General features: G+C 40.8%; 1 protein-coding gene across 2 annotated transcripts in view; it reads left to right on the top strand.

The window, feature by feature from the left end:
• LOC143760632 (cytochrome P450 1A1-like) overlaps positions 1–12,996 on the top strand; it is an 80,478-nt gene extending 67,482 nt beyond the window's left edge. For both annotated transcript variants that reach the window (XM_077249042.1, XM_077249040.1), the window contains one exon: positions 10,735–12,996. In XM_077249042.1, coding sequence (XP_077105157.1) covers positions 10,735–11,017 — 283 coding nt within the window. In that variant the 3' untranslated portion in view covers positions 11,018–12,996. The remainder of the gene's footprint in view (positions 1–10,734) is intronic.
• The last annotated feature ends 479 nt before the right edge of the window (positions 12,997–13,475 follow it).

The following is a 13,475-nucleotide window of genomic DNA, read 5'->3' as shown; positions in this document are numbered from 1 at the left end:
GTTTCTGCGTACTTAGAACAAATTGGACAACTTTTGGGGTCCACTTTCTCTTTTTACTCTTGGGAAAATAAAAAAATTTTGCTAAAAGATCATTTTTGTGACTAAAAAGTTAAGTGTTCAATTTTTCCTTCTATTTTGCTTCTGCTGCTGTGAAACACCTGAAGGGTTAATAAACTTCTTGACTGTGGTTTTGAGCACCTTCAGGGGTGCAGTTTTTAGAATGGTGTCACTTTTGGGTATTTTCACCCATATAGACCCCTCAAACTGACTTCAAATGTCAGGTGGTCCATAAAAAAATGATTTTGTAAATTTTGTTGTAAAAATTGAAAATCGCTAGTCAACTTTTAACCCTTATAACTTTCTAACAAAAAAACGTTGTTTCCCAAATTGTGCTGATGTAAAGTAGATATGTGGGAAATTTTATTTATTAACTATTTTGTGCCACATAACTCTCTGGTTTAACAGAATAAAAATGTAAAATTTGACAATTGCGAAATTTTCAAAATTTTCACCTAAATTTCCAATTTTTTCACAAATAAACGCAAAAATTATCGACTTCTATTTACCACTAACATGAAGCCCCATATGTCACAAAAAAACTATCTCAGAATCGCTAGGATCTGTTGAAGAGTTCCTGAGTTACCTCATAAAAGGACACAGGTCAGAATTGCAAAAAATGGTCAGGTCAATAAGGTCAAAATAGGCTGGGTCATGAAGGGGTTAAACAATTTCCTTGCTGTCCCTGTCTCTTCTCTGACCTTGTAAGCTTTTATATCTGGCTTTGCTTTGCACAGCTTATTCTCTTTCTCTGTCTTTCCTTCATCTTTACTAAGCTCGCTTCCGGAATGGACCGTGACTATCGGTCCTCCAGCGTCTTCTGTGCCCAGTATTAGTTTAGCAGGGATTCCTCTAAACCATTTCACTCTGGTCCTGAGTACATCCATCCACTTAGCAAGCCGCCACATTGTGAGTGATCTGTTTGTACTGCTTAGTTCTTTTCTACCTGCCAGTCACAGTTCCACTTATACTGTGCTGTCAGCAGGGCCGGACTGGCCATCGGGCGTCATAGACGCCGGTACAGTTGAATGCAATGATGGAGGAGAGAGTGTCCGCTGACGCTCCCTCTCCCATCATTCCCAGCTCTGCCTCGCGCTGACACTGCTTGTGCGCGATGACGTCATGTCATCGCGCACCTGTTGTTTGTCGGGCGGGCAGACGGCAGCTGCTGAGACCGGAGCCAGGAGCAGCGTGGGGCACAAGGAGAGGTGAGTAGAGTGTTTTTTTTAAATATATGTATAAATATATATTTTCTCATTTTGGTTATAGACATTACCACAATTTAATTTTAAACAAAACAATTCAGATGCAGTTGAAGTTCAGACTTTTAGCTTTCATTTGAGGGTATCCATATTAAAATTGGATGAAGAGTTTAGGAGTTTCAGCTCCTTAACCTGTGCCACCCTGTTTTTTAAAGGGACCAAAAGTAATTGGACAATTGACTCCAAGGCTATTTCATGGACAGGTGTGGGCAATCCCTTCATTATGTCATTCTCAACTAAGCAGATAAAAGGCCTGGAGTTGATTTGAGGTGTGGTGCTTGCATTTGGAAGGTTTTCCTATGAAGTAAACATGCGGTCAAAAGTGCTCTCCATGAAGGTGAAACAAGCCATCCTTAAGCTGTGAAAACAGAGAAAAAACCCATCCGAGAAATTGCTACAATATTAGGAGTGGCAAAATGTACAGTTTGGTACATCCTGAGAAGGAAAGAAAGCACTGGTGATCTCATCAATGCAAAAAGACCTGGGCGCCCACGGAAGACAACAGTGGTGGGTGATTGCAGAATAATCTCCATGGTGAAGAGAAACCCCTTCACAACAGCCAACCAAGTGACCAACACTCTCCCGGAGGTCGGCGTATCAATATCCAAATCTATCATAAAGAGAAGACTGCATGAAAGTAAATACAGAGGGTTCACTGCACGGTGCAAGCCACTCATAAGTGTCAAGAATAAAAAGGCTAGACTGGACTTTGCTAAAAAACATCTAAAAAAGCCAGCACAGTTCAGGAAGAACATTCTTTGGACAGATGAAACCAAGATCAACCTCTACCAGAATGATGGAAAGAGAAAAGTATGGCGAAGGCTTGGTACAGCTCATGATCCAAAGCATACCACATCATCTGTAAAACACGGCGGAGGCAGTGTGATGGCTTGGGCATGCATGGCTGCCAGTGGCACTGGGTCACTAGTGTTTATTGATGATGTGACACAGGACAGAAGCAGCCGAATGAATTCTGAGGTATTCCGAGACATACTGTGTGCTCAGATCCAGCCAAATGCAGCAAAACTGATTGGTCGTCGTTTCATACTACAGATGGACAATGACCCAAAACATGAAGCCAAAGCAACCCAGGAGTCTATTAAAGCAAAGAAGTGGAATATTCTTGAATGGCCAAGTCAGTCATCTGATCTCAACCCAATTGAGCATGCATTTCACTTGTTAAAGACTAAAGTTCAGACAGAAAGGCCCACAAACAAACAGCAACTGAAAACCACCGCAGTAAAGGCCTGGCAGAGCATCAAAAAGGAGGAAACACAGCGTCTGGTGATGTCCATGAGTTCAAGACTTCAGGCAGTCATTGCCAACAAAGGGTTTTCAACCAAGTACTAGAAATGAACATTTTATTTAAAATTATTGAATCTGTCCAATTACTTTTGGTCCCTTTAAAAACAGGGTGGCACATGTTAAGGAGCTGAAACTCCTAAACCCTTCATCCAATTTTAATGTGGATACCCTCAAATGAAAGCTGAAAGTCTGAACTTCAACTGCATCTGAATTGTTTTGTTTAAAATTCATTGTGGTAATGTCTATAACCAAAATGAGAAAAATGTTGTCTCTGTCCAAATATATATGGACCTAACTGTATATACAGGGGTTGGACAAAATAATGGAAACACCTAACGTTTTGGCATCATAATCTTCGAACATGCGATAAACATACAAACCGTGACATATGGTAATGTTTTGTAGTTGATTATTTATGTTATGTGATATGTGTATGTAAATTAACTGTTTGTTTGCATAATTGTAAGAACATTGATGAGAACCTGATACCAATGGCAGACCTATCGGATTTTCAAAGAGGCCAAATTGTTGGTGCTCTTATGGCAGGCGCTAGTGTAACAGAAAGTGCCCGAATGCTTGGTGTGTCAAGAGGTACTGTCTCCAAAGTAATGATTGCGTTTGAAAGAGAAGGAAAAATGTCCGCAGCAAAGCACAGGTCCGGCCGAAAGTCAAAGTTGACTGAGAGAGATCAACGGACTCTAAAGCGAATTGTGAGAGAGGATCGCAAGACCACGGCTCCGAAAATCACTGCTGAGCTCAATGAACACCTACAGAACCCAGTTTCCACGAAAACTGTTCGTCGGGAGCCGCACAAATCTGGATTCCACGGAAGAGCTCCAATTAGAAAACCGCTGCTCTCAGTGACAAATGGTTCCAAGCGTTTAGAGAGGTGTAGAAACCTCCAGAATTGGTCCCTCGAGCAGTGGAAACATGATATTCTTAGATGAATCATCGTTTACCCTATTTCCGACCTCCGGCCGAGTGTACATTTGGAGACAGCCGAAAGAAGCATTCCATCCAGACTGCCTTCTCCGAACCGGAAAACATGGCAGAGGTTCTGTGATGATCTGGGGTGCTATTTCATGGAGATCCACCGGGCCAATGATATACCTTCATGGAAGAATTAACAGCCGAGATTATTTAGGCATTTTGGGCGACTAAGTGCATCCAATGGTTCAAGCACTGTTCCCGGAGGGGAACGCCATCTTTCAGGATGATAACGCACCAATTCATACAGCTAGAATCGTTAAAGCATGGCACGAGGAACATTCTAATGAAGTTGAGCATCTTATCTGGCCCCCACAATCCCCAGACCTCAACATTATTGAGCATTTATGGTCGATTTTATAGATTCAAGTTAGACGTCGCTCAAAGAACTGGAGGGTGTTTTAACTGGAGAATGGGCTAAAATTCCTTTGGAAACAATTCACACCTTGTATGAATCCATACCTCAGAGAATTGAGGATGTAATCACCGCAAAAGGTGGCCCTACACCATATTAAACTAACTTTTGTTGATGTTTCCAGGTGTTTCCATTATTTTGTCCAACCCCTGTATACATCAATGAGTGATAACTGGATTGTGGGGCTTTTTGGGGGGCTGCATTACATTCTATGGGGCTGTGCTGTATTACATTCTATTGGGGGCTGTGCTTTATTACATTATATGGGGCTGTGCTGCATTACATTCTATGGAGGCTGTGCTGCATTACATTCTATGGGGCCTGTGCTGCATTACATTCTATGGGGATGTGCTGTATTACATTCTATGGGGGCTGTGCTGTATTACATTCTATGGGGGCTGTGCTGCATTACATTTTATGGGGGCTGTGCTGCATTACATTCTATGGGGGCTGTGCTGTATTACATTCTATGGGGGCTGTGCTGTATTACATTCTATGGGGCTGTGCTGCATTACATTATATGGGGGCTGACTGTATTACATTCTATGGGGGCTGTGCTGCATTACATTCTATGGGGGCTGTGCTGTATTACATTCTATGGGCCTGTGCTGCATTACATTCTATGGGGATGTGCTGTATTACATTCTATGGGGGCTGTGCTGTATTACATTCTATGGGGGCTGTGCTGCATTACATTCTATGGGGCTGTGCTGCATTACATTCTATGGGGGCTGTTGTTGTGAATTAGACTTTTTGGCTCCCTCTTGTGGTTACTAGTGATATGACTCTGGGATTTTCTTCCCTCAGTTTGCACCCACCTGGGTCGTTAGTCCAGGGGTGTTGCTATATAAACTCTCTGGATCCTTAGTCCAGTGCCTGGCATCGTTGTAATCAGATCCTTTCTGTTTGCTCCTATCTGCTGGTCCTGGTTCGTGCAAAATTAAGCTAAGTCGTGCTTCTTTGTTTTTTGGGTTATTTGCTTGCTCTCATTTTTGTCCAGCTTGTACTAAATGTGATTCCTGACCTTGCTGGAAGCTCTAGGGGGCTGGTGTTCTCCCCCCGGGCCGTTAGACGGTTTAGGGGTTCTTGAATTTCCAGCGTGGATATTTTTGATAGGGTTTTTGCTGACCATATAAGTTATCTTACTATATTCTGCTATTAGCTAGTGGGCCTCTCTTTGCTAAATACCTAGCTCATTCTTACGTTTGTTTTTTCCTCTTACCTCACCGTTATTATTTGTTGGGGGCTTGTATCCAACTTTTGGGGTCTTTTCTCTGGAGGCAAGAAAGGTCTTTCTTTTCCCTTCTAGGGTTAGTTAGTTCTCCGGCTGGCGCGAGACGTCTAGAATCAACGTAGGCACGTTCCCCGGCTGCTGTTATTTGTGGTGCTAGGATTAGATATATGGTCAGCCCAGTTACCACTGCCCTATGAGCTGGTTTTTGTGTTTGCAGACTTAGTAGTTATTTCTGAGACCCTCTGCCATTGGGGTCATAACAGGCTGTGCTGTATTACATTCTATGGGGGCTGTGCTGTATTACATTCTATGGGCTGTGCTGCATTACATTATATGGGGGCTGGCTGTATTACATTCTATGGGGGCTGTGCTGCATTACATTCTATGGGGGCTGTGCTGTATTACATTCTATGGGGCTGTGCTGCATTACATTATATGGGGGCTGGCTGTGTTACATTCTATGGGGGCTGTGCTGCATTACATTCTATGGGGGCTGCGCTGCATTACATTCTATGGGGCTGTGCTGCATTACATTCTATGGGGCTGTGCTGCATTACATTATATGGGGGCTGACTGTATTACATTCTATGGGGGCTGTGCTGCATTACATTCTATGGGGGCTGTGCTGTATTACATTCTATGGGGGCTGTGCTGTATTACATTCTATGGGGGCTGCGCTGTATTACATTCTATGGGGACGGTGCTGTATTACATTCTATGGGGATGGTGCTGTATTACATTCTATGGGGGCTGTGCTGCATTACATTCTATGGGGGATGTGCTGCATTACATTCTATGGGGGCTGTGCTGTATTACATTCTATGGGGGCTGTGCTGTATTACATTCTATGGGGGCTGTGCTGTATTACATTCTATGGGGACTGTGCTGTATTATATTCTATGGGGACTGTGCTTTATTACATTCTATGGGGGACTGAGCTGTAATGGTGGATACAGCTGTGATTATATGTTATATAGTCATGTTACACTCCCCTCGCTTCTTGTAACCTACAAGTGTACAAACATATTATACAGTCACCAGGCGACAAGTGGACCTGTGTAACTTCAAATGCCAGGGCTGAATTTTAGTCCCAGTCCGGCCCTGGCTGTCAATGACTGTATCAATGCCATTCTTCTCTCTCGTGGCCTTCCTGGCCCTGATGCTGCTTGACTGAAACTTGGACTTCGGCAGAGCTGACTGCCCTGACAGGGCGCTCCCGCCCATTTGATTCAAATTCTCAGCTGATCTGAAGCCTAACTGTCACTAGCTCCTCCCACATTAACCATCTACAGGCTAAGTCTCTCTATCCCCATCTAATGGGCAAACTAGGGAACTACGCTCTCCCTAATATCTGGAAACAATACACCATTTAAGAGTATTAATAAACATTATATATAACATGTTCATGGCAACCCCCTTTTATAATCTGAGGACAGCATGAGGTAGGGGATAAACACATAATTCAGCCATGTGTCACTTATCAAGCTGTGTGCTGTTATTTACTTACAGTGAGTGTTTTATTACCAGGACATTATTATTGTTGTGACCAGCTGGCTGGAGAGCATACCTCTGACTCTGCCCCCTCCTATTATAAGCAGCTCACTGTCAATAGTCAATGTAAATACAAAGCCTGGTTGTGGGAGGGGTTAGCTTTTCAGCTCTGCTACATGCTAAATCTAAACACTCTGATTGTATCACAACTGCTGCATCCAATGATACATTGTTGAATTCAGGGACTCTTTTCCTACATTATGCTTCTGTCAGATTAGGTACCAAAAACCTGGTGACAGATTCCCTTTAAAATGACTGTATGAATGTATTTCTTAAACTGGCTGTATATGTAAAATGAAAGTTATGCTCAAACATAAAAGCAAAGATCCTTTAGGCTTTATTCAGGCATACTGTACATATTTTATCAGTGTTTTTCACTGATACAACATGCACCCGTTATAATCTATGGGGCTGTTCACATGTCTGTGTTTTGTCACAGACCCAGTGGCCATGCAAAATTCACAGAGACATGTATGTTTTTCACTGGTATCATGGATGAGAAGGGTCAATACATGTTTAGGCTATGTGCATACTTTGCGGCTTTTGCTGCGGATCCGCAGCGGATTTGATGCTGCAGATCTGCAGCTGTTTTCCATGTGTTGTACAGTACTATGTAAACGTATGGAACACAGTATGCAGTGCACATGCTGCAGAAAAAAACGCTCAGAAACGCAGCGTTGTTTTTTCCGCAACATGTAAATTATTTGTTCGGATTCCGCAGCGGTTTACACCTGCTCCTCAATAGGAATCCGCAGGTGTAAAACAGCAGGTGGAATCCACACAAAAAATGCACAAAAACCGTGGTAAATCTGAGGGTGATCGGTTTACCTGCAGATTTTGAAAAAACAGTGAGGAAAAATCCACACACCAATCCACAACGTGTGCACATAGCCATATGGTTTTGAGAGAAACACATAAAGAACAAGGATGACGTGTACGTATTTAACATTTGTGAGGTAGTGACCCCTGTTACAGCTAGGGGGCGCTGCTTGTACTCTCGAGAATGCGCACGGAGGTGTGGTGAGGCCATGAGGGCGTATGGCAGTCACAGGTGTGGCTGTGATTAGAATGGTGAAACAGTGACTGATTAAAAGCCCTGTAGTAGAGGGGAAGGTGTGTCAGTGTTGAGCTTGGAAGCAAACAGAGCAGTTGTCTGCAGAGCTCTTTCTGTGTGGAGCAACACAGGGAAAAAGGAACCAAAGGAACTGACACCCGGCATATTGGGCTGTCTTATGTTTACCCGACTGCAATCCGGAGGATAAAGAGTGCAGTGCACTACGTGAGTACAGAGACTTGGCAGCCACATGCGGTCGCCCAGGGAAACTGGACAGAGGGAAGTCCGGCCTGTTTATTGACTGCAGACTAAAGCCATGTATTTCTAAAGGACTGTATGAAGAAGCCGTGTATTGTACAGACTGTGTTAAGTAACACAATAAAGGAATGTTTTTTTTTTACTTGCTTGGGTTACTGCCGTTTCACTGCGTATGGTCCTACCGCTGCATTACACATTGCAAATGAAAGGAGAAGCTCTGTAGTTTTATTAACTTATCTAATTGTGAAAAATACTGATGACACTCTGATGGCAAAAACAGACACACGCCCTGTGTCATCATCACTGATGATGACACGCTGATCCAACACACTGATGACTGGTACTGTTTTATTATTTGTATGCATAAACATGACTTGTGAATGAGGCCTTACAATGAGAATTTGAGCAAATAAATCTCATTCCAAAGATGTTACTTCCCTATTATTCAGAAAAAACATTTTTTGTAAACTTATTAACAGACTGCATAAATAATAATAAGCGAATCAATTATATCAAATTTGTGTAAAATATTTATATGCAAATTGCCTCTTCTGAGCAAAAGAGGACTTAACTCTATAGCACCACCTGTTGGAAGTAGCGATCCTACAAGTCACAATCAACCCTTTAACGAGTCGTGCAATATGTCCCTTAGACCCCAGTCCAGAGCCTCTCACCTAGCCAAATCAGTTCTCATGCTTCGCACTGACGAGGGCCAACAGCCCGAAACACAGTGTCTGCGAATTGAGATACTGATTTGGCTTTTATCCTAAGTCATATTGCACGACTCGTTAAAGGGTTGATTGTGACTTGTAGGATCGCTACTTCCAACAGGTGGCGCTATAGAGTTAAGTCCTCTTTTTCTCAGAAGAGGCAATTTGCATATTATATTTCCCAGAGGAGCATTGCATGGCGAATAAGCCTCCTTACCTTGACAAGCCAGGGATGGTATGTCACTCTCCATAAGGAGAAACGATACCCCTTAGACCCCAGTCCAGAGCCTCTCACCTAGCCAAATCAGTTCTCATGCTTCGCACTGACGAGGGCCAACAGCCCGAAACAGTGTCTGTGAATTGAGATACTGATTTGGCTTTTATCTTACGTCATATTGCACGACTCGTTAAAGGGTTGATTGTGACTTGTAGGATCGCTACTTCCAACAGGTGGCGCTATAGAGTTAAGTCCTCTTTTTCTCAGAAGAGGCAATTTGCATATTATATTTCCCAGAGGAGCATTGCACGGCGAATAAGCCTCCTTACCTTGACAAGCCAGAGATGGTATGTCACTCTCCATAAGGAGAAACGATACTCCTGTAAAATATTTAGGAATTTATCGAAGCGAACAAATCCAAACAATTTACTATACAAATTGGACTAATCTCCAAAAATTTACCATTTTATACATTAGCAAGCTAGAAGAAAATAGAGTAAAGAGGAATCCACCAAAGGATAATACAAATTGGGTAAATTTTATTGAACTTCGCATGAAAATGGTAACAAACAAGCAATAGATAGCAAACATAAAGAAGTCAAAGTCAAGGTATGACTGAAGGGGGCAGGAAAAAAGGAATCACTAATATATGAGCAAAGGCAGCAGCGCAACCTGGTGACCGTTAATAAGGTGGAATACTTAGCCTAACTACCAGAGAGATATGCAGCTGTAAGGAATGAATCCTGCTTACCCATAGTGAGTTTAGACTCCTACAGCACTCCTTGCGGCCCCTGACGCGCTTTTCGTGTTACATTATACATTGCAGACAGCAGGAGAAGACTTACATGACCTTGAGAGCAGTCAGACGAGCTTCCATATAATGTCTTTGAGTGTCCGCCTCCAGTAGGCATATACACGCGGAAATGATGCACGGCAGAAAGCACGATGACTCTGTTGGCATCATTAGAGTCAATGGCCCTGTTGCCACATATGTCTGAATTCTGTTTTGTAGGGAGGTTCAGATGTAAGTCCCTTTAGGACCAACAATCCTGGGACAAAGAGCAGTGTGAAAGGTTCCTAACATTCCAGATAGAGAGTGTGTGTGACATTATAGCAGCAAGAAACAATTACTATCCATTTAGCCATAGCCATACATGTGAAGGTCACTTTGACAGTATGAGATTACTAAGGCTGTGTTTAAATAGCTTGAAATTAAGTGGTTAAAGTCCTAGGATACCTCAAAGCGTTTTCACATCTTTTCAGAGCAACTGAAGTACTCGTGATTTGTCAAAATTCAAATGTCAAAAGATTCACTCATCTCTATTTACTCTATAGCTCGTTGTTTTACATAGTAATTAGGCTAAAGCAAAGGGAACACATACTTTTGAAGACAATAAGCACTCTTAAATAACTCTTTACTTTTTATGTCCAAAATTCAGTACTTTTTAATTTGATAATATAGCTTTATGCGAGTTTTCTGATGCTAAAGTCACAATAACCTGCTCTTCTGCCACATGATGACATTCTGGAAGGGGGCTCATGGACTTATTGCATGTAAATTTATTGTTGGGAGTTGTGTTCATTTGTATCCAGTCAGAGGGTCTTCACCCCTCAAGATAGGTTGCACTAATTTCAGTAATTTGTTTTTCATTAATTTATGGTTGTTCTATTGCTTAAATTACAGGACAGTGTGGAAAGATGCCAACATGTTCATCCCAGAAAGGTTTCTTGACCAGAGTGGACATATTGATAAAAGTTTGATGGAAAAGGTGTTCATTTTTGGCATGGGAGTCAGGAAATGTGTAGGGGAAGATATAGCTCGAAATGAAATGTTTATTTTTCTCACAACTATATTGCAGCATCTTAAATTATTTAAAGATTCAGAACTTGATGTGGATCTGACTCCAGTCTTTGGACTCACTATGAAACCAAAACCTTATAATATCAGAATTGAAGTTAGGATATAGCTTCAGCACCTGCCAGAGGTATTCAAATAGTTTCCAGAATGGAGAAAGACTACCTTCATATATAAATGTCAAAACATATTTACTACAGGATCCAATGCAGACACTTGGACTTCTGCTCCATGTGTAGTTTGCAGTGTAAGGCTACGGCCACACTATCAGCATTTGGTCAGTATTTTACCTCAGTATTTGTAAGCCAAACCCATGAGTGTGTTATAAATCCGGAAGTGGTGACGTGTTTCTATTATACTTTTCCTCTGATTGTTCCACTCCTGATTTTGCCTTACAATTACTGAGGTAAAATACTGACCAAATACTGATCGTGTGAATGTGGCCTTAAAAAAATATTTTGGGAATTCATCATCCCGTTGGTTTGCGGGGTGTGGACTGTGCTTTATGTTCACTTTGCGACCTTCAAGGCCATGTTCACACGATCAGTATTTGGTCAGCATTTTCCATCAGTATTTAAAAGCCAAAACCAGATGAGGAACAGTCAGAGGAAAAGTATAATAGAAACACTTCACCATCAATGCTGATGTGAAATACTGACCAAATAATGATAGTTTGACCATAGCCTTAAAGAGTTGCACAATTATTAGCCTTATTTAATTGGGCGCATGAGGTTTATCCAAGTATAGCTAATTCTTTGACTCTTCCATGTAGACTGCTACTTATTACTGTGGGTTTTGTCCGTATGTGCAAAGATTTCCTAAAGCATGTGAACAGACTTGCAGAACCTTAATTTGCATGCATAGGTTGTGGAATGTTTAGTTATTTCGTTATTATTCTTATATATATCATACCAACATATTCCACAGCACTTTGCAGACAATGTCATCACTGTCTCCGTTGGGGCTCACATCGCAAATTCCCTATCAGTATGTCTTTGTTTTCTCGCCACACTTTTGGAGTACATAGAGGAAACCCACGGGGAGAACATACAAACTCGTTGAAGATGACATCATTGGTTGAATATGAGACCATGACCCCAATCCTGAAATGTGGCACCTGTCTAACATAGCATTCAATGAAACATTCTATATTTTTTGTCTGGTTTCATATCAATCTGTGAAGAAAAACCTTTGTATGTCATAGTATCTAATTCAAAACATTCTGAAGTACTGTATAGGTCTTAATTTTTTGGTCTGTATTATGGATCCATACAACACATTCAAAATATTATCTGTACGCAAGATTGGGGAATATTAGAATTAAAATATAGGAATGAAAATAAAACTTATTCTCTAATCCATGCAGATATGCTCCATTATCTGTAAATAGGAATTAAAAATCACTTTACATTGATTGATGGCAGGATTGTAGCCGATTCTGTCTCTATGCACGAATTGTCTGTTTCTGTACTATATATACCACCATAGCTCACATAGTGATAGGTTTCTTGGCAAGAACAAGAGCAAAGCTTCATGATCTTTGTATGTACGGGTCTCGTCTATTTCTCCTGCATTCCAAAACATTTTGTGCATTTTTTTTTCCTAGTCTTTGATATTCTTTGCCTTTGCCTTCATTTGTGCATAATTCTATTAATTTGCACCTTTATTTATGTTTGCCTGTTTTCTTTTTATGTGCACGATTGTGGGCAGGGTTTTTGCTTTCTAGATGTTTTCCGCTGTTTCATCAATTGCGATTTTTGATTTTGCCCAAAATTAGTGATTTATGTGAGCCATTCTGAAGCATTTGAAGTAAAAAAAAAAAGTCGACAAATACCACACGACAAAAAAAGTGACTTCAAAAAGCTACAAAGGATGAATCTGGCCTACAGTGAATAGTGATTAGTTAATTAGGTAACTATGGTATTGGTTATTGATTGTGTACTCATTAGATATTAGAATTTACATTTCAAGTCCCATTGGAGACAAGGACTAATATAAATGATTATCTTTGTACAGAGCTGTGGTGTATATTATCACTATATGAGCAACAGGAAATAAATAATAAAACATACCATTAAATAGTCCTGTAAATATGATTTGAACGTGTTGTTTTATTTTCAATGTTCTTTTCCTGAGTTTTTGAATTATATCCAAGGAAAATGTGGTGAATTATATAAAAAAGAAAATTGTCTGCAAGTAGATAAAAAATATGAAATAACCTAATACAGGTCCTTCTCAAAAAATTAGCATATAGTGTTAAATTTCATTATTTACCATAATGTAATGATTACAATTAAACTTTCATATATTATAGATTCATTATCCACCAACTGAAATTTGTCAGGTCTTTTATTGTTTTAATACTGATGATTTTGGCATACAACTCCTGATAACCCAAAAAACCTGTCTCAATAAATTAGCATATCAAGAAAAGGTTCTCTAAACGACCTATTACCCTAATCTTCTGAATCAACTAATTAACTCTAAACACATGCAAAAGATACCTGAGGCTTTTAAAAACTCCCTGCCTGGTTCATTACTCAAAACCCCCATCATGGGTAAGACTAGCG

Source organism: Ranitomeya variabilis, chromosome 1 (genome assembly GCF_051348905.1).
Source record: "Ranitomeya variabilis isolate aRanVar5 chromosome 1, aRanVar5.hap1, whole genome shotgun sequence".
NCBI classification, from domain to species: Eukaryota; Metazoa; Chordata; class Amphibia; order Anura; family Dendrobatidae; genus Ranitomeya; species Ranitomeya variabilis.
Note: the sequence above shows the minus strand (reverse complement) of the source record. Positions and strands in the feature narration are given on the sequence as shown.